This window comes from Myotis nattereri, assembly GCF_964212035.1.
Source record: "Myotis nattereri genome assembly, chromosome: 7".
Classification (NCBI taxonomy): domain Eukaryota; kingdom Metazoa; phylum Chordata; class Mammalia; order Chiroptera; family Vespertilionidae; genus Myotis; species Myotis nattereri.
Genome location: NC_138082.1, coordinates 15,096,510 through 15,119,164, shown reverse-complemented (window position 1 = coordinate 15,119,164; position 22,655 = coordinate 15,096,510). Strand labels below are relative to the sequence as shown.

Sequence of the window (22,655 nt, the reverse complement as noted above, 5' to 3'; positions counted from 1 at the left end):
CTGCCATAACAGTTTCCAGCACATTCTAAATTTACACTAGCAGCCAAAGTGTGCTTGCTTACCTTTGATGACCACATTGCGTCACTTGGAATCAAGCCTTTCTCTTCATCACCCTCAGTTCTGCTTCCTGATTTGACACTTGGAGTACCTGATGCATCTTTTGAATAAGCAAAAGGGTCTGAACTTTTCTGAATCCTGCCTCCTCTGGCCCGATAGTCGGCCAGCATTCTGCCCAGACTCTGGCTGCCACCCAGATGCTCGGCGATCCTAGTGCTCACGAGCTCATGTGAGGGCAAGACCTGAATGGACTTGGCCTGAACGCTGCCGTTCATCCCCTGGAGGCCGGAGAGGTCCCTGAGCAGCTGCTTCTTCCGCCTGCTCTCCATTTCTTTGAGCTCTTTATTGAGAAGAGGAGACCAGTAAACCTGCTCGGCAAAATAATCTCGGGCAGAGCATCTCATCCCCTTCTCAGTGAGAAGGAAGGGCTCCCGGAATGTGATGACTGGGGAGATACAGAGGATCACATCTTTCAATTCCTGTTTAAAGGCCAAAGAATAGGTCTTTAGTTTATCTTCCGAAGAGGTGACTTCCTCTGTAACATAGACTCCGGTGTCATCCTGCAGCGGGTCTCTGAAGGCTTTCATCTGGCTTTTGGGATCCTCTAGCTCATCTGTTTGCTGCAAAGTCTCTGGCTGCTCAGTGCCTGGGGCAGCCTGCTGCTCGTCCACATGGAGCAGCAACAGGGATTCAGGTACGGATGGAAAGAGTGCACAGGGGACGCCTGCCGGGCAAGCTGCCGTGGCGTACTCCTGGTGCTTCATGGGGGCAACGTCCTGTGGGACACTGTCACTTTCCTGGTCACCCTTCTCAAACACAAGCCCGGACTCTAGCAGACTGCTACCATCACAGGGCAGAAACTCTGATGGCAAGTCAGGCTCCCGGGGGAGGGGACTTCCGCTGAATGGCTCTTGTGCAGCCCCTTCATCCTCTTGTCCCTCAATCAGAGAATGAAAGGAAGCGTTTTGTGTCAATGTAGGAGGCATAGCAAATTCATCCATGAGGAAGGAGATTTCGAGTTGAGAATGGTAAGCTACACAGATCATAAATATTAGGATCTCCTTAACTCGAGCCAACTCATAATCAGAGCCTCCTCTAAGCTTGATTGTGCAGCCCAGGTGCTGTGCACAGCCTTCAAAAAACATCAGTGTTTTGGTTTGTTCTACAAATAAACAAACAAAAAGTTAAGAGTAGGTGGAAATTCAGAAGTTCAGACAGAATGAATTCACAACATCTACAAGGAATAAGGTCACAGTGGCCTATCCTCATTTAACCAACGCTAGCAGGTATTTCCTACTAAGTGAACACTGTAGTACTGATGAGGTTACTAATATCCTCAGGTCCCCGTCTCAGGTGAATCTGTGCTGAAGAACACTCACCAGCGGGCTAGCAGGGGTCAATGGGGGGAAGAAGGGGGACATGCGTAATACTTTCAACAATAAAGATTAAAAAAAAAGCTCACTCACCATTAGGCAACTGAAATATTTGCATATAAAATTTGTGACAGGTGCCCAGGTGAGGCTTTGTAAGCAGCTGGTCCATCGACATCACTAAATCGCCTTGGGTCATCCGACTGATACGTTCTAAAACTTGCTAGAACACAGAAAAGCATTATATTACAAAATCAGAGGAAAACAATTCTTAGTAAATTGAATCTGGAAAAGTAATAGAAAAATTTTTAAATAACCTTTACAATGAATTTCCTTAATTTTAATTTTTATATGACCCTTTCTAATCCTAGATTAGTCTACACATAGTTGCTGAGGAATAACAATAAAATAAACCATACTTCTACTGAAAACATCAAAAGGCATGTAAGCATCATTCACTGGCACAGAATGCCGTTAGGGGCGGGGACTTCTGGAACTGGCCTCTTCTGAAGAGAGTAACTTGTCAAGGGAGACAACATTTTCTGCTTGTACAATTCCCCAATCTGAGGGACCAGCAAATACCACTTAACGAATGGCAACTGCACCTTGGTCCTGCAGATGCCTATGATGAGTGTTACATAATCAGTCACACTTTCTTCCAGTCCGAGAGCTCCAGTCTGAAATAATGAAATAGCTGCCGTGCCTCCTGTTCTACTTTCAATGCACATGGTCAGCAAAGAAACAAATAATCAGTGGTCCCTGCATCCCTACCACTCATGCAAATACAATCAAAAGCTATGATTTAAAATAACAGAAAAATAAGAAAACTCACTGATTTTACATTAATGACCAAAGTAATGCCATGTTCCAATAACATATCCTGGGCAATCCGAGATACCGTCTTCTCTACTAGAACCAGGGTGGGCCGAACATCAACAATTCGCTGAACATAATTCTTCAAGAATTCCCTTTCCTAAAGAACAAAAATCAGAAATATTACACCTGGTACAATTCAAGATCTACACATTAAAAAATCAGCATGGCTTGTCTATTAATATCAATCTTGGTTCAAGTTTTCTTCATCCATAAATAAGTCTATAAGCAAGTCCATTCAAACACAACCAAGAATATTATTCATCTTTCCAAACTGCTGATTATGCTTAATCCCATTCTTCAACTCACTAGTTCTACTTTGAAAGATTTTTAATTCTTAATAACCTGTACTATAAAAACCAAGAATTCAAGTAGCTAGTTCTCAGAGGTTAAAACAAAACAAAAAACACTAATATCATGACCCCTAAAATAAAAGCAATTTCTAGTGTTTTTAATATAAAGATTCCCCCTTTTTGCATTCTGAAACTAACCAGAGCATCTTTTTTTTTTTAGTATCTGTATAAATAACTCTCTAACATACTCTCAGCTACTTCCTAATTTCAGTCTTTCAACAGATCATACTCTACCTAGAATAGTTACAGTTAAAAATTAAAACATAATTCTTAATACAATTTTCATGACAAAGGCTTATTTTCAAAGCAAATGAATATTATAAATACCAGAATTAAAACAATACAATTCATTAATTGTTTCTTAAAACTTCTGTGAGCATGTTTGTCACTTCTGCCCCATCTGCCCAAAGTGTTTGCTGAGCAAGATTGTGCTCATGGTTGGTCAGTGCCACCAACAATGGAAGAGACTAGTCACTACAATGAACCTGCCTAATTATATTTCTTCTCACCTCACTGTTTCACTGATAGAAATTATGTATTTCCTAATTCTCCCATTCTTAACAAAACTGTAATTTATTTGTGGAGCTCCAATAAAGTATAAGGTGACTTTATTCAAGTTTCTGCCCTCTGGTACAGGAATGGCAAATACATTTCCTCCCATTCCAACTCCAATCATCTATATAATAAAACCCTAAGCGAACATTACGGTGGAATGACCAGAACAACCAGTCGCTATGATGTGCACTGACAACCAGGGGGCAGATGCTCAATGCAGGAGCTGTCCCCTGGTGGTCAGTGCCCTCCCACAGGGGGAGCGCCAGTCAGAAGCTGGGCTCACAGCTGGTGAGCACAGCAGCGGTGGCAGGAGACTCTCCCACCTCTGCAGCAGTGCTAAGGAGCAGCAAGCTCAGCAGTAAGGAGCCTGCCACTAAGGAGCAGCGAGCCGAGCAGTAAGGAGCGAGGGATCCCAGATTATGAGAGGGATGTCCGACTGCCGGCCTAGGCCCAATCCTAAGCCGGCAGTCGGACATCTCCAGAGGGGTTCCAGACTGCGAGGAGAAAGAATATTAATACCTGGGTGCATTAGAGGGAAACCACCAAAAAAAAAAAAAAAAAAAAAAGGCAGAGAACATCTTAAAAGCAGTCAGAAGAAAACTGGCAGGCGGACATCCCCAGAGGGGTCCTGGACTGCGAGAGGGCTCAGGCCGGGCTGAGGGACACCCCTCGTCCAGTGCATGAATTTTGTGCACCAGGCCTCTAAGTCTATAATGATTGTATGTTAGACACCATGTTAACAACAACAAAAAAAAGGGGCTTGGGCCCGAATCCACAATGAGAGAGTATCAGGAGGTAGGTCATGAGCATGTAATAGAGCAGTGGCAAGAGAACTACAGGGTGGGCCTGCTGAAGACAATATAGGCTAATTTCTTCCTTGTCCTTGGTTTCTCATCCTCCTCCTTCTATCTACTTTTCAGCTTCTTTGCTTATTTGGTTATTCCACAACTGAGTAGGGGGGAAGGAAAAACTCAAATCAGCTGATATTTTCTATCAAGTCCAACTAAAAACTGTTATAGGGCACGAGTTAAAGCTATTATAAACTATGTCTTAAAGCACCTATGAACAGGATGCTTTAGGCTATACAAATCAAGCCAGGTTTCTTAAGTACATATTTGCTCAGAGCATGCTTCTCTAGCATGTAAAGACTTTAGTCTGTTAACCTGACTGCAAGAATTGAGTTAAAATAAAGTAGATAAATTTAAGTAAAACTTTTTTTAAAATTATATTGTGGATTTCAATTACCTAGTTCATCAATTTCAAGATGCACAATTTTACACATTGTACCATCTCTGCAACCAGGATGTGTATTATGATCAATGCGGTTGTGATCGAATTCTAAAAGTCTTCTGCTGACACTTTTGGTGAAATCCAGAAAACCAGCATCAAAGTACCATGAATGATAATTGTGTTTCCCCTTATTCCTTATTTCAATTCTCCACTGAAAATCCAGAGTCAGAGCTAGAAGAGTGGTATATATCTGGTCAAAGCCTCTCATTTTTTTGATACATGGCTAAATTCCAAACAGGAAACAGCCCAGTAACAGAGTTCATTAAGCAACAGAGCAGAGTTTCATAGTTTCATAAACCCTGGTGCCTTTCACCACAAGGCAGTTCCTTCTGGTGGCGTCTATGGATTCAGTTCAAAAGTGACTGTTCCTTCCACTCTCTGAAAAATGTGCCTATCACCTATGAATTTTCAAGTAATGTTCTTCCTAATTGTTTCTGGAACCAAATGTAAGTGTTTCTGGTATAATAAGATATACACATTCCTGAAAGCCTCCCATTTTGAACAATCACAAATTAAAACTAATACCATTGATGGGATAAAAAGGGTTGGAGCAGAAAAATTTAAAACCTATGCAACTTCATATGCAGAGCACTAACAAATATAATAATTGGTACCTTGAGAGAGAACTTGGACAGCCGAGGCAGGCTGCTCAGCATAGCTGGAGGCTGCCTCAAGGGAAATTCAAAAAGTATAAAAGCAACCGCAGCGTCACAGCCGGCAGCGGAGCTCTGAGCAGCAGAGCAGTGACAGCCACCCAGGGCTGGGGTGCGCCTTCCTGGGAGGTGGCCCTTTGAGCAGCAGCTCACTTTTAATTTCCTAACGCAGAGGCAAAAGGGTTTTGCCTGTGCAGCCACAGAGCTGAGGGTTATAATCCAGCTACAGCGTTCTGGGCCCCCTTACTTATGAAAAACCACATGGAAATCAACACAACTTCCATCTGACATTATGCCCATTTACTAATTGCACATAAAACTAACTGATGTTCTAAGAACAGGTGTATGAATAGAAAGGCTGTATTAAAACCAGGTAGTACCATTGGAAACCTGGTACGATAGGGAAATCCTTCAAGTAAATCAATGACCCAAGTGAGAAGGAAAACCAGGAACTGGATTTTCACTCTTTTCCCCCCTATATTCCCTGAAAGTCATGTGTTTCCTTTAACACTTTGAACTCTTTAAGGAGACAGGTTTTGGTAACCCTCTAAAGTGTAATACAAGAAAACGTCTTTTCTAATAAATGTTTAAAATAAAACAAGAGCCATCAAGTTTCTTTGCCTGTCAAATTTCATCAGCTGGAATGAGTTGTAAGAGTTTGCAAGTGTCACAGTGCACAAGTATCCTTCTAGGTTCTTGTTTCAGTTAGGTGTTCTTACCTGCAGCACAATAGGGTCAATGCAGGTAAACTTAGTTTCTTCTCTGTAGAGATACTCAATGGAACACTTCAATAGAAGAATTTTGGGATTTTTAATACAAGAATTCATCTACAAAAAAACCAAAAACACACCAGTCTGTTAAAGCTTTAAAGTTTGTACTTTATAGACTTTCTTTAATCACAACTTTAAATTCATTCTGTTCTTAATTCCTCTTATATCTGTATTAAAATACTCTCATTTAGTTCTTCTGTGGTACTCATATTTTTTCAAAGCAAGTAAGTTAGCTCAAAGCAATACAAAATTAGGCTCTGTTTCACTAGTGCTATTTTAATCCAGTCCACTGTAATCTTAACTATTATCTTATTTCTAACACTGCAATAAGAGGTACCAAGTCTGGGGCTTAGAGGAGGGAGAAATGAGTTAAAATGCCTCCTGAATATATTTCTAAAAGAATAAATTTCAAAGCATCATATATTGGCAAGCCAATTGAGTAACAAGAAGTTTAAAAAAACACCTTAAAGCATCCCCAGAAGCAGAGAGTCAACCAATATACCCTAACCATGCAACTGAAGACGGGCAGAAAGCCTGAATGCTCCAATGGAGTGGAGTTTCAGGCTGACCAAGCGTATAGGCTCCCAACTGACAAAAGGTCCTGAAAGCAGTGACTCGCCAGCAAGGGAACTACAGTCAGGGCTCTTTCAGAAACTACCGAGGAAAGACTAGCTAAATATGGGCAGTGGGGCAAGACAGTCATTCAGGCATGCTTCTACAACACCCTCATATAATTTTCAGTTCTGGGGAAGAACGCAACAAACTTATCTCTTTGTTCAACAGAGATCATTTAATTTGGTTTAAAGGACTACTTTAATGGGTAATGTACTATTTTAGAAAGACTATGTAGAAATACTGACTTTGGATCACTGCTATGAAATATCAAATCCAGGCATACTTTTATTTATCTACTGTGACTAACAATTTTCAGGAGGGTTAATGCCTTACAAAAAATAAAGTATTAGTCTCTGCTTAGAAAAGTGAGGACAGGGCTATAGCTCATCTAGACCCTCAAGCTAGTTATCTGCCTGAGTTCTCACTGTAACCAAATCAGTATTCCCAGAGGTGGGGTGAGGATATAAAGATTTTCAGAAAGTTTCCTTAGTGATTCTGAAGCACAGCAAGGTTTGAGGACTCTACTGTTGATCACTGGATTCTCAAAATGTAAGGATCAACCAATGACATGGGAACCCCCCCACCAATTCCTACTTTAACAGCAGCCCGCCCTTCCCCTATTTCCCACACTCCCACTTCCCCTAAACCTACTGAGTGAGAATCTTTAGGAGAGGGGCTTAGGAATCTACATTTTTAACAAGGTCCACCCATGATCCTGATGTACACTACACTTTGAGAATCAGTGACCTTCAGAATAAAGTGTAAGCCACTTCATGGGCTACAAAGCCCTTGGCCTGCTTCCTCCAGCCCCTCCCGTTCCCATCTTGCACCGAGGGATCTCTGCATTTCCTTAATACACCAAGTTATTTCACCCCACTCCTCAGATAGTGGCCTCGGGCCTGAAGGTGAGATAGGTGAGAAAGGTAACAAAATACCAGTGACAGCTCTGCAGCTCAGCCCTAGTCCTCTGGAGACTCCAGTCCAATAGAGACTGAGGCAGGGTCAGGGGAGAAATGACACCAGGATCCTATCATTGTGCTGGTCTACAAGCCTAAACCTCCCTCCTCTTTCTTCTGATGAACTCCATTTCCAAATCCCAATCATCATCATTTCTGGAGGACCTGCCCTGAAACTCCAAAATTGTGCCCCCTGGCAGACACTGCCAAGTTGCTCCTCAATGCCCATTCTCCTTTTCGTCCATGAGGAGGTACTGCAACTTATTAGCTTGGCACAAGTCATAGCAGGCTGAACTCCACGGTTGAAAAGAGTATTACCTTTTTATGTGCAATATTCTTGGTACAAACAAATCCATTAACAACCACAGAATCAAACTTCTTTCCACCTGGGATCTGATGAAACAAGAAAACAATAAAATTCAATTATACATCCTTAGACTCCAGTCAGATAGATGCTGTTTTTTATTTCCATTTTTTATTTTATCTATTACATAATAAAATCACAGAAAGTTTCAGGATATAGTTCTTCCTTTCAACCAAAAATTAATGGTATCTAACACAACTGTCTACTTTCATACCTCCCACTCTCCGAAGAATTATCTGGTACTTTAAAATACCCACTTGAGTGAACAAATTGGTGCAACCCGGCAATTAAAACCACTATTAAGTTAAATACCACTGGTAATAAATACATAAAGAACTCCATTGCCATCTAAATAAAGCAATTACCCACTCTTTTCCTCAGAACAGTGACAGTAATCTGAGAAGAAGCCTTCTCATAGATGACACACCACAGAAGAGGAAACAAGAAAGGAAGAAACTATATCTGTTTGGTTCCCAACTCATCCCACACCCAACTCACCAGCCCATTCACCTCTCACTTCCTGAGTGGCCTCCATGCCCTGAAAGTGCATTGCTAACAAATACGCAGACAGAAAAACCTCCCCTCCTTGTCTAGCACCCTCATGGTAATGACCCTTTAATTAATGAATTAACTTATTTATTTGATTTAGGTTTGGTGAGTGCATTTTATTATCTGTTTGCTAGCAACTAGATACCAAAAATCAAAAGCTTCTGTAAACACAGGAGGATTAAAGTAGGGAATGCTCACCAACTACTCATGATGCTTTTCAGGGGGATTCAGATGGACTGTTTTGTTTTGTATTACTCATTCTGCTTTGTTGTAAAATATTCCTAGAGCATATCTGTCCTCTCAAAGGTACTTGGTGGCATTTGAGTATTTAAGAAAGAAGCCTTGGGACATACAGACTCTCAAAAACTACAAAAATGTTATCCAGCGAAGGGCCAGCTTTGGAAGATGTTCTTGCTTACAACCCACTTTGATCACCTTCTCAGAAGATCTCCATTTCAGCTTAGCTGATAAATCTTGGAAGCGCATATGTAACTTGTCACAGCTATGTGTGAAGTATTATGTAATTAAACCTTACATTATATCAGCCCAACTGCATAATAAAAAGTCATCTGGCTAATTTGGTTTCCAAATGTGCTTTATAACCAACTCAGAAAAAATATTCTATGTGATTCATGCCACAAATTGTTACGGAGGCATGTACTAGCATACTTATGGTATTATACTGCATGCCGAGTGATGCAATAAAGTCAAACATGGATGTGATTTCCCTTCTGTAGGCAAGATGGAGGTCTATGCATTATTCTTTAATCAGAACACAACCAGCTCCCTGAAGTCATCAAGTGGACTTCTCCGTCAATGACCCCTTCAGATCACCATTAAGAGACAAACCATCATCAGGCCATCTCATCAGTCCCTAGCATCAGAGAAGCATTAGCAGAGCTCACTTTTTTGATATGGACAAACTGACGGATATCCATGTCATCATCACGGTTCTTCACATCAGGTCTGACTGTCTGAACAACCTGGCAGACCAGCGATACAATGATGTCCCTCCAAGATGGTGACAATGACTCACTATGGAGCAGCTGTTGGAGTAGTGCCATCATGTGGTTATGATTAGCTGAACTACAAAAATGTTACAAAAAAGAAGTTTGCATGGTTAATACTGCCGGAGGCAATAATTCTGAAGATGCAATAGGCAGTCTACAGAGAAATTCTATAATAATAAAAGCGTAATATGCTAATTAGACTGGGCGAAGCTGGGGCTGCGAGGGAAGCTGGTGCAGGCAGCCAAAGGAAGGAAGGCCTACTCTTACACAAATTTCGTGGATCGGGCCTCTAGTAAGCATATAAAGGAAGGCTCACAAATAAGGTCTGCCTGGTCAATTTTATTCTTTCATTATATCTGCACCTTAATGATCTACACATAAATAAAATTGTGAATATCTTCAATTAAGATAACCTCTTTAATCTGATAAAAAATTTAACACATAGATTACAGAAGGGACAGACAAGCACAGTTTAGGATTCTTGTTTTATAAAAATATTTCGGTTTTGTTTTTATAAAGAAAAAGAACTACACATATGCCTATCAAGTCACTGAAGATTATCAAAGTGGAAAATTAAAATAAAAAAAGCTCACTGCTTACAGCAACCTCTCCATGGCTTGTTTCTCTCCATTCTCCTCCCTCAGTAGCTCCAGGTTGTTATGGTGCCAGCCCAAAGGCGTGAAAGGCAGCTCTTTGGATTTTTCCTCCACTCGGCGATTAAATAAGGACTCTAAGTAAAGTAAGTAAAGTGTACAGTAAGAAATTATACTTATTATCATGTGTTATATCATCAACCTGTGATTTAGAGGCTGCCATAATTTTCTTATTTTTTCTAAATCTTTTTCTAGCCCTCCTCCACCCACTGCCCCAGGCCTTCACCACCCTATTGTCTGTGACCATGGGTTATGCATATATGCATACAAGTTCTCTAGCTGATCTCTTCCCACCCATCTACCCTTCCTTGCCTTCCCTCTGAGATTCTACACATAATTTATTTTTAAAATATTTTTAAGTTAGGCAATTCAAACTGTTGGTGTAAAAAGGCAGACATATACAAATACATAAGTAAAATAATTAAGTCTGTTAGATCATCAATATTTGCAACAGCTAAAATCAGAAAAAGAACTATGAAAAGGAAATTTACATAAGCAAGTAGGACTCTCAAGCCAATAATTATAAATACAGCTTCTGAAAAGCAGATGAGACTTTTATAGTACTTTTGTTTTGGGCCATTAAAAAGGGAGGGGGGTGTTCTTCCCTAGAAAATACAAACTGAAAGCTACCATAAGCAGAAATCTGAACGGTGACAGAACAGCATGTGAGTGTGGGGGCTGACCCAGCACGGGACAAGGCAGAAAGTCTACTTGGACCATCCCAGGGAGTGCTTCTTTTTCAATGTGGGGACGAAGGCTTTCTCATTAGCAAAACCTTTACAAGTCAGACCCCAAAATTAGCTATAAAGACATATTAGAACAGAATAACTAACAATTTATTTAAAATGCTGTACAATCCTTACATTTTTAAAAAGAATAGAAATGGATCCAGATGAAAAAAATAATAGATAATATAAAATGTTTTACAAAAAATATGCTAAGTAAATGTTGAAATGTGATTAAATAAATAAGAAGAGGTGGGAAATGCTTACAAAAATTCTCTAATCCTTTCCCTCTCAAAGCAAACCAAACAAACAAAAAAAACTTCTAACCAAACAGTCCACAGACTACATAGTAAAGCATGCATCCATCACATGTAAGGTACAAGAACTGCACGTTTCAGTTATGTAAACGGCAGGTCAATAAACTTCTAGTTGAACCAGACGCTTGGAGGTGAATTTTAGAAACACTTCTAAGTTATAAGATCAGCTGCAAGGGGCCTCCCTTGTATCAGCTTGTCCTAGTTTTTCTTAGATTTGAAACCTTCCCATTACCTGAGGCCTAAACTGTGAAATGTTACAGAAAATTAAGTAAGGATGTCTTTACTCCACAGTAAGCTAAGGAGGAAAGGAGTAGGAAAAGGCTTGCATTCTTCTATACTTTTCTTTTGTCTCCCAAAAATTGATCAGCAGAGTTAGTTCTTATTCCCCTCTTCTGCCTACTTCCTTTCCCAACTTCACAGGGCAAGCAGCATCCTCAACTGGATGAGGTCTGCCTGTGGGCTTTTTGACAAGTTTGACAATATATAGATCAAAACTTAATATTATGTTCATGCTATAAGAGAGCATTAATTACTTATGCCTATAAAAGAATATAATCCAAATTCTATTTAAAAGCCTTTTAAGGAGTTACTTTTCAGATCAAAGACCTTTTCTCAAACCAAGTCCAAAAATATATTTTTGAGTCTCAACATTCTCAGTTACTACACATACTAAAAACTGTTCCAATGACACTAAAATAACCGTATTTTCAGTACCTACTTTGAGCCAATCAATGTGCTAGACCTAAGTATAACCTCGTGAACAAAACAAACAACACTGCAAGTGCAGCTTTGGATAAAATTACCTTTGATGAAGGCGTCACTTATTGAGAGCTGTTGTCCTCCACCGTCAGAAATCAGACACTCTGCATACCAGGAGAGAGGAGAGAGGAGGAAGGAAAGGAGGGACTTAGGACGCGCCAGCACAATTATATAGAGAACACACCCACACCAAGTATTACTCATACTTAAACCCATCACCGCCCAGCCAATTCAAGAAAGCTTTAGGCTACAATGTGTCTTTTAACTTGTTTCACCCACTTCATACTAAACGTAATAGACTTGAATTAACACTCACCAGAGCCCTGAAACAGTAATGTTAGATATAATCTGTAACAGGTTTTTTTCCCTTATCAAAACTGAACCCATTTATGGAAATTAAAATCTTCAGTAATTTGCACGACAAGCCTAAAAGTTACATAATTTTTCTCATGTAGAATCGCATTATTTAACAATTAATGTCTACTACACACACAGTAGTTCACAGATAGAGAAGTTACTTGATAAGATAATACATGGTATTTTTGTATTTCACAATATAAGCTATTAAAATAAATTAATACAAAAGTAATATTGGCAGGAAATAAAGATATAACTCTTCAGGATTTTTTTTAGTTTTTTAATTAGAAGTTTGGTTTTACAAAAATGCTAATCACACACTATCAAATGGTTGTTTGCAATAACTGCTGAACACACTATGAATGTGCTTTTAGAATTTTTAGAATATTAAATCCTTTTCTTACAAGTGAAACTTAGTGTTTACTTCCCCATGAACTTTTCTCTAGGTCTGTGGCCAAGCGTAGTTCAAGTGGGGTTCTTCCTACCATGCAAATTAAACCACAATGCATTTTAAGTCATTTAAAGGCAGCGATTTTCAACCTTTTTCATCTCATGGCACACAAACTAATTACTAAAATTCTGCAGCACACCAGAAAATATATGATATTTTTTGCTGATCTGACCAAAAAAGGGTATAATTTTGATTCATTCACACCAAATGGCTATTGTGCTGGCTGTTGTCATTGTTTTATTTGATAATCTAAGGGAAAGGAGGTCAGTGCCCTGATGAAGCAGTCAGGTATTGCATGTTTTAAAAATTCTTGCAGCACACCAGCTGAATATCGATGCTTTAAGGTATAGGTTGTCCAAAAAATTATTTCCAAGTAGATTTCATTTATAAACAAATGGACTTCAAAAGTCAATGTTTATAAGCCAATATGCTCATCCTTCAAACAAAAAAGCAGAGAAAACATTTTAAATTCTATTTAAAAGCCTTTTAAGGAATTATTTTATTTAGAAAATTCAAGTGTGCTATACCAAGTACAATAAAATGAAGTACGTAGACAAGTAAAAACGGATGTTACACTTTATTCCTACACCTCACTCACAGAAATGAATAATGCCAACCCCTGTTCATTCAAGTAACGTACTGATTGGCTTTAAAAGCTTTACTCTGTATACTAAAGCTTATATATCTCTATCTATCTATCTATCTATCTAAATATAGATAGATAGATAGATAGAGATATATATATATTAGATAGATAGATAGATAGATAGATAGATAGGTAGATATAGATATATATATGAAAATTCCAGAAGTGATTAAGTTTCCCCATTTTATTATGAAAAAATTCAAACATTCAGAAAATCCTGTATTCCCTCCACCTGGATTCAGTGATTGTTAACTTGCCAAAATCTGATTTCTCTCTACATATTATGTATAGTCTCCCCACCACTACCACCATTTGAAGTTATATTTCACATCATACATTTTACCACTAATATTCCATCATGCATCTCTTAAAAAATAAGGGCACTCATTCTTCTCTATAACCACAATACCGTTTACACATTTAAGATTATTTTCAATGTCTTGAAGCTATAGGCCAGTGGTTCTCAACCTTCCTAATGCTGCGACCCTTTAATACAGTTCCTCATGTTGTGGTGACCCCCAACCATAAAATTATTTTCGTTGCTACTTCATAACTGTAATGTTGCTACTGTTATGAATCGTAATGTAAATATCTGATATGCAGGATGTATTTTCATTGTTACAAATTGAACATAATTAAAGCATAGTGATTAATCACAAAAACAATATGTAATTATATACGTGTTTTCTGACGGTCTTAGGCGACCCCTGTGAAAGGGTCGTTCGACCCCCAAAGGGGTCGCGACCCACAGGTTGAGAACTGCTGCTATAGGCAGTTAGACATAAGCGGAGCAAGGTCAATGGGCCAGGTACAGGTCACTAGGGTGGATGAACTAACTGTCAATTGTAGGTGGGACCTTGACCCAGGGTAACTTTTTCTCCCCTATCATATCAGTTTGGACCCACCCCCCCACCCCCCTCCCCGGCCTTTCCTCCCTGGAGATAACATCTAGGCCTCAGTTGTATTTCAGGCCCAGATAAGCAACAAAACCAGCCACAGCTGATATCAGGGCCAGCTGCATTGAATACTGACCTCTGCCCGGGTGCCAGCAAATCCATCAAGGACGACCACAACCCTGAATGGACACACCGGGAAGGCTACTGAATATTCTATTAAGATCTTTCCCTACCCGCCCCCGCTCCCCCCCCCCCAAAAAAAATCTCCACCCTCAAAACTCTTAGGAGAGCCCAGGGCTCTCCCTCCCAGGAGCACTCCCATGCCTTTCCCTGCCCCTTCCCCCTCTCTACTCCTCCCCCACCCCCACCCCCACCCCCACCAAGCATTACCATCAGCTCCCTCACTCCCAAGCTCCAAGGGCCCTTCCTTTACCTTCATAACTTATTCCCAAGCCCATCTCTTCTAGGAATTACTTCTTCTACCTCTGTAATTTACCAAATACATGTTCTCTTACAGTTTGGGTCATGCTCTGAATTCTTTCCTAGCGAGAACCCAAGGACCAAGGTTGCTGAAGCCAGGTTTGGTCTGACCCCAGTGGTCAGACACCAGGTGCTACAACATTAATATCATTGAATTAGTCCATATTCCCATTTTTCTAACTGTCCCTAAAATGCTGTAATAATTCCCCCCCTCAAACCTGAATCCAGTAAGGCTCATATATTGCATTGTCATTGTCTTTTAATCTAAAGCAGACTCCCTGCCTTTTTTCTTTTTCATGATACTAAATTTTGAAAGTACCCAGGCCAAATATCCTATGGAAGGTCTCACATTCTGGATTTGATCAACTGCCTCCTCACGGTGCTATTTAACTTGCTCCTGTACCCCATGTTTTCCTGGGAAGTTACATCTATGGAAGCCATGCTTTTTTTACTCTCTTCTCCGGGTTCTACTCATTAACTTTCCAAGAATGCTTCAGAAACCTGTTTGCAACACAAAATAAAATACATTTTAACTATAGAACTCCCCAAGACCAACAGTGAAAAATTAACTAAGCCAGATCACACTGTTTCAAATTTTACAAGTTTCTGAAAATGAGGGGCTTGCTTATATAAGATTAAAAACAGACTTTCAAAGTGCAGCTATTTCAACCAATTTTATAAATCCAAAAGTTCCTCAGCCTTAGAAGATAAGGTTTAATCCTGAAGAAAAGATTTAATAAGTATTACCCTTAACTTCAATGAAATTAAAACCACCCATTCCATTTGCATTTTAACAGGAATGAAAAACAGGCAGAAGACCATCACTACTAGGTCGCTCTGATGAGCTTAACTTTCGTAATCAGTTTATCTTAACTACAACACAGAAAAATGCCCATTACTGAATTTCAACTTCACAAGAAAAATAGTAAAGGAATAATTCCTGTTAGTATACTAAAATCTAATGAGAGAACTGTGAAAGCCAGGAACATTTATTATGGGATTTATAAAGTCCTTACATTACAGACTCTCAAGATTGCAAATGACCCAAGAGATCAATCTAATAATTTACCTTCTTTCTGATGCTGGGACCTCCTTTATTCTATTCTTACTGAGTAGGCTAAAGGATTCCTTACACCCCCTATACCTTACACCCCCTATAATTCTTTTAAAATTCTAGATCTCGATTTTTCATTTCACGAAGTCAGAATTAAAAGCAAACTTGGAAGTCACCTAAGCTCTCACCCAATGTAGCCATGGATTCTCAATAACCCTGAAAGGGGAACATTCAGACACCGCCTAGACCTCCCAGGCAGAGCAGCAAAGGCTCCCCCCTCCTAACTACTACATTCAGTGTCCCCCCAGCCACATACAAAATAAACACATCTTTCAGCTACTCTTCGGGTACTTCAGGCAACATTGAGTGAACTATTAATAGCTCCCTCCAGAGTATTAAATAGTACACTTTTTAAGCCATTTTAATGATTTTTAACTCTGAAAAACAAAATACTGACCAAAAAAGCTGCTGAACACTGAATAGGGATAGAAAAGCCCTACAGCATAACCTAGAAGCATCCCCTTTCTGTTGACATCAGATTATTAATTACTCTTTCAATATTTGGTACAACCATTAAACAAACTACAAACCCATGTGTTATATTAACAGTTCTGACATTTGCCAAGCACACTGAGTTCTTTATGTGTTTTTTATATAAAGAGGCTCACCGAGACCCTAGATCCTGATTTTGAGAGAGAGAGGAAGGGGGGAGAAGAGCGAGAGCAATATTGATGTGAGAGAAAAACATCAATCAATTGCCTCTTTCATGCACCCCAACAGGGAATCAAATCCAAAACCTGGTGATGTGTCCTGACCCAGAATCAAACCCACAATCTTTTTGTTGTACAGGATGATGCTCCAATCAACTGAGCCACCCAGCCAGGGCTAGAATGAATGACTTACTTTAGTTAACCAAAGCTGGTACTCAGTCACTACCAATCCCTTTTCTAAATACAGTGGAATCTCAGTTCTCAAACTTAATTCATTAGGAAGGCTATTCGAGAAGCAATTTGTTAGAAAACCAAATCATTTTTCCCCATTAGAAATAATGTAAACTGAATAAACCATTTCAGATCCCCAAATGATTGTTTTAACCTCTCTTGTATACAGCACATGTCTAATGTACTGTTTAATCTATAAATAAACACTTCTTTTCTTAAATTTATCAAACCACCCCCACTCGCCTTAAAGGACTCACTTTCAGCACTCTTTCCCGGGGTGTCTGGCAGGTCAGCATGCAGCATCTTTGCTTGTTCATATATCTCTGCCTCCGAAATGCTGTCACTGGCTAACTGCTTTCATTTATCCAAATCAACAACAGTTTTTCTACCTTTTCAATTGTCTGTAATCATTGCTTCTTTCAGTCCCTGAGCAATATTAGCACTCTTGATGGTCTCTTTGTTTTAAAATTGTGCTAATCACTGATTTCACCAGCAACAAAGCATTCTCTCCTTTATTGTCTGAGAGACACTTTCTGTCATGCTGAGGTATCAGCATGAAAGGGTTGTCAGGTAGAAAAGAGAAGTTTGGTTAACCAACCAAGACATTTTTTCTATGAGCAACTTGGTCGAGAATGGAATTGTTGAAGACGGGAGATGTTTGAAAAATGAGGTGATTGTCCTACAGTACATTCTGTTCATTAAATCTTTCTACACTTTGGTCAATTTCCCATGTCACATCAAAAAACCCATCTTTTAAAAAATTTTAATTCATCTACCAATACACTCATCTAAACTCCCTCCTATTATCCACAATTCTTCAAAAATAAACTATGGCCCCATGACCACAGGTACAAATTCTTTCAATAATCTGGTACACAGTGCACCTGAACCTGGCAACAGACTTATTTAAAATAACCAGGCATTGTCTATTTCTTCATAATCTTGAACTTCACTTTCTTCTTAACCATGTGTGGTCTTTGCCAGTAAGATTATCTTGATGAGGAGGGACGGAGCCTCAATTAATATTAATTATATCAACTTCTCTAAATAACCGGCCTAATTTTTTTTTAATCACAATTTTTAAAACCTTTTATAAGATATCCTTGACATTTACTCCCTCCTTCAGTAAATCTGGACTTTTGCCAGCCTGCATTTTTTAAAGTGCTAACTCTCCTTTCAGATTCATCCTTCTATGAAGGCCGCCTCTTACAACTTTTGTAGACAATCTTTTTAAAAGGTTGAGATCAGTCCTACCTGGTTTGATTCAGTGGATAGAGCATCCGCCTGCAGACTGAAGGGTCCTGGGTTCGATTCTGGTCAAGGGCACATGACCAGGTTGCGGGCTCGATCCCCAGTGTGGGGACTGCAGGAGGCAGCCAATCAATGACTCTCTCTCATCATTGATGTTTCTATCTCTCTCCCTCTTCCTTCCTCTCTGAAATCAATAAAAATATATTTAAAAATTAAATAAAAGGTTGAAATCAGAGAGGTTCCAAAAGAGTTGTGATGGTTTTTAACTGCAGGTGATTCCTTTAATTTTCCTTAGAGATTTGACTATAAAAAAATAGTGAGGTTTGACTATAAAAATGTCATTGTTAGGGCCTCCTGCTCCAGTCCTCTCCCAACACCATGAAGTTAAAGCTTCCTAAAGTGAATGTCTGCCTGCTCAGCATCCACCTTTTGCAATGATGACTTCCATGATGACAGGTCACCTTCTTCATGATTTTCAAAACCTTAACTTTCCAAGAGGTGAAATCATCCGCAAAATGGATTTCGCACTCTACTTTCAGCAAGCTGAAATTGCCAACACACGTCCAGAGAACGGACATTGGCAGTCATGATAGATCCCACCTCTGCCCCACATCTGTAATTTGTATCACAAAGGCATTATCCCATATCCTCCATGGACCACAGTCCACAGTTAGTTCTCACATAATGTCATGTCTGCTTCACTGCCCTATTATACTCACCCAAATGTTCACCATTTCTCCAATTTCCGTTTTGAGGACGCCCATAAAGATGAGTATCTTACTCATCGTCAGTGCCGCTCAAGTCCCCTCTTTGTCCACACCCTCTCTAAATGTCTACTGTCAAATTTCTATTGTTAAATAAGATATATCTTGTTAATAATGGATAATACTGACAATTATAAGAAATTTGTTGTAGAAAAGTGAATGTTTCCAATTATTTTAGCATAGCTGTTAAAGTGTAAAAGCTTCGCTTTCCTGATCAAAATAGGAAGTAGTAAAGAATTAGGCAGGCACTTCTCATCTGAGGAGACAATTTCATTTCAGAGAGCTAACTATTAAAAATTCACACTCCAGGAAAAATCATGGAATGTGTTGCTTCATCTTTATAATGATTTTTCAGTTACTATAACATAATGAAATCCCACATTTATTTACTAATGTATTTACTTTTATATAATGCCACCTTAGGACTAAATCTTAAATTGGTTTTTAAATACATCCAAAAGTGTAAACCTCTTCACCCATTTTTTCAAAGCATTTCATTTCTTATGAATTGCTGTTAGATTTTAGAAATAATTTACCTTATTTTCCTTTTTACACAAAATTTCTTTTAATATGGCCAATATTATTTTTGAGTTAGTAGACTAAAGTCTCAAATAAGATAACTAAAAATGAAGAATGAATTCGTTTTGCCGAGAAGAAAACTTTTTAATAAATATAGTATATACATAAAAAGCATTTTAAATTATAGTAGAAAGATGTTTTGGAATATGTGAATGACTTTCCCACAATCTAGTTCAAGCATCTGAAAAGGTTTAGGGAAATAAGTTATTGGGTAATAGCATAAGCGAATAGGCTTTAAAATGTTAAATGAAGAAAGAGAAATGAATAGAGCAGAACATCCACGTTATAAATGCAAAGTAATACCACCTTGGAAGTTGCACATTAAGGGAAGAGCAGTCAGATGTAGTTCCTTTCAACTGGGGGAGAAAAGGAGGGGAGTGGTACTGAGGGAGAAGACAAGAAATCAAAGGAATCAACCAAAAAAGATGTGGGGAGGAGGTGGGGAAAATAAGAGAGGGTGGAAAAAAACCCACACCAAATCCCCTCAGCCATATGGGACAGAGGAAGCCAGAGGGACCAGCTGGCACGAGATCCTAGGCCCAGCTCTCCAGCCTGCGTTTGGATTCCAGATGGTGACTACCTCCTACCTTTTTGGTCAGCAGGGTGAGGGGGCACATGTGGGTACTTGGAGGGCTTCTTGATATGGAAGTTCACGTTGTCCAGCTCCACGTTCAGGCTGATAGAAGCGGCTGAGTCACTGTCCACTGTGGACTGGAAACTGCTGACTGAGGTGCGCTTGCTAGGACTGGCAGAATCTTTTAGTGTTGGGGAGGGGAAAGAAATATAGGGAGAGGAGGGGAGCAAAAAATGGGTTTCATCACAGGGTATTGGAGGAAAGGAGAAAGATGTTTTTTTAATATACAAGCCCAATGTGCAATACCAAAATGGATACAGTATTTTCATGTACTTCTGTGTAGACTTAATACAATTTGATCAAGTTAAATGTGAAATGAATTTTTAAAAGAAGTATATTGGAGGTTCTGCAGAAAGTCTGATATCATAGTGAAGAGGTGAGAAAGTTGTCTGCTGTGATATTAGCTCAGAGTTATTTTTAAGCTGCTGCAAACTAGAGACTATGGCAAAAATCTACGCACGCCAGTAGCCTAACAAGTAGGTTTCTTTAGAAAATACTGTATCTAGGACAAAGACTGCTATCAAATGTTTACATTTAGTTGGAGCCATAAATCTTACAGTAGTATCGTTTCAGGTAAACAAAACATTCGTTTTATCATACATACACCGTAATGAGTCATAAAAACTAAAATATTAGAAAGTCAAACTCACTAGTTAAATTATCGTCACCTTCTTCAGCTATCTGTTCTGTGTCGCTGTCATCAAACTTTATGTCCTTAAACCAGGATGGCTCAGAGTGTCCTTCTACTGAGTTCACTGAGTCACTGTCCGGAGAAGGGGTCTCAGAAAATTCCGTGCTCTGCAAGGATCAACACAGGATCTGAGCAATGCACCTTTAATAGCAACATGGAGGCTGTCACACTGCAAATGAATCCCAGCCCAATATTTCTACTCACTAAGCACTAAATAAATTTATATAAAAATAAGCAAATTAAAAGCAACTAAGTTATAAACCAACATCATGCTGACAATTCCTCTCTTACATTTTTTAATTTATGTATTCATTGGTTGATTCTCCTATGTGCCCTGACCGGCAATCGAACCCGCAACCTTGGCATATAAAGACGATGCTCTAACCAACTGACCTACCCAGCCAGGGTGAAAATATCTTTTTTAAAATTTCTATTCTTAAAGAATTCTCATTTTCCTAAGTAAAAAATATATATATATATTCATCCTTTTATCATTGCTGTACAATTTAATACTGCTAATGCATCAATACCTACTGCAATGGTAACATTACATTTTTTAATCACTTTATTATATATACTCCCTCTTAGCCCTAAAAACACAGGCAGAGTAAAACTGAAAACCACTGAAGATAAATGACAAGCAATGATAACATCATAAGACCAAGCTTAAGAAAAGCCACAGCAACTGAATACTATTTGATCCCAATAGTTTATTTATTTGTTATCACCACTACCTATCAAGGAAAAATAACATTTTCACTTCCTAAAGCAGCAAGGAAAAAACAGGTTAGAGAAATGTATCTTTGGGTAATTCAACTACTTTTTATTCCTGCTGATGAAGGAAGAGCTCACCAGAAGCCAGCACTATTCCCACTGGCGCTAACCCGGAAACTACCTGCAGTGGTCTGTACAGCGCATACTCGTCCCTGAAGATCTGATCGTGGTGACTGACACAGTCCAGCCAGCGTCCGTCCACCATGGCTTGGCCAATCGCTATAGCTTGTGCCCTGCATCAGCACCAACAACAATGAAAACTTTTAAAAGTCAGAATAACTTTACAGGTACAAACTGAGACGTAAACTGAATTATTTTCCATCCCCATCAGAGTCGCAATTTAAATTGACCTTGGGTAGGTAAGGGATAAAACAAGGGAGACTGACAGCTAAATTAAAAGATTTTTCCAGGTACCACAGTACAGGAGAACCTACCAGCAAGGCAGCCCTAACAAAACTTCATTTAATTCCAGCATTTTTTTACGTACTCAATGCATGCATACTCCTCTACTTGTAAGAAGAGTAAAAAAAATGTTGAGAAAAGTGACTCCTGTCCTCAAGGAGTTTATAGTCTTGATGAGAAGACAATACCAAATATTACAATATAAATACATTATGTATATGTGCTTTGTTCCTACACAGAACCTTATTAACACATTGCATTTATATGGCATTTCACAATTTATAAAGCACTTTAGCCATATTATTTCATTTCAACTTCATGGCTTCTTCACAGAACTGCACATTTTTTTCATATTAGAACTGAGAGGTCCAGTCTCAACAAGACTGAATAACTTGACTAAAAGCATACAGCTAAAGAGAGAGAGAAACAGAACTGGAGCCCAGAGCTTTACTGGGTAAAGCTATTTCTCTCTCTGCCTACATTCTTGTTTCTTCCCATGAGAAGAAAAGTGGCAAATCCAAGTGAGGAAAAAGCCAGGGAACATGTTACCCTGAAAGGCAAGAGGACCACCAGTCTGTCTCTTTTTTACGAATGATTTGTGTTGTGAGATTTTAACAAATCTCTCTAGGGCACTACAGGGGTAGCTATGGACCCAATTCTCAGGACAGGCTGCAATGTCCAGATTAGGGAATATTAGCAAGAGAAGCCACTGTGGTCTTGGTTACATTCCCATCCTGCTTAGCTAAAGAGCTCTGTGTTTGGGGGATTAATGCACACTTCTGCTTTTAATCAATTAGGTGACCTGTGACCCCAATTGGTTCCTTGCATCTGTCCTCTACCAGTGAAAACCCAGAAGGGAGGAGGGT

General features: G+C 39.2%; 1 protein-coding gene across 1 annotated transcript in view; it reads right to left on the bottom strand.

The window, feature by feature from the left end:
- PIKFYVE (phosphoinositide kinase, FYVE-type zinc finger containing) overlaps positions 1-22,655 on the bottom strand; it is a gene marked incomplete at its 5' end in the record, with an annotated part of 67,830 nt that overhangs the window by 29,295 nt on the left and 15,880 nt on the right. The window contains 11 exons of the mRNA XM_081095226.1: positions 63-1,219; positions 1,524-1,650; positions 2,260-2,400; positions 5,871-5,978; positions 7,811-7,885; positions 9,311-9,491; positions 10,016-10,145; positions 11,914-11,973; positions 19,876-20,043; positions 20,573-20,720; positions 21,509-21,620. Coding sequence (XP_080951352.1) covers positions 63-1,219; positions 1,524-1,650; positions 2,260-2,400; positions 5,871-5,978; positions 7,811-7,885; positions 9,311-9,491; positions 10,016-10,145; positions 11,914-11,973; positions 19,876-20,043; positions 20,573-20,720; positions 21,509-21,620 — 2,407 coding nt within the window. The remainder of the gene's footprint in view (positions 1-62; positions 1,220-1,523; positions 1,651-2,259; positions 2,401-5,870; positions 5,979-7,810; positions 7,886-9,310; positions 9,492-10,015; positions 10,146-11,913; positions 11,974-19,875; positions 20,044-20,572; positions 20,721-21,508; positions 21,621-22,655) is intronic.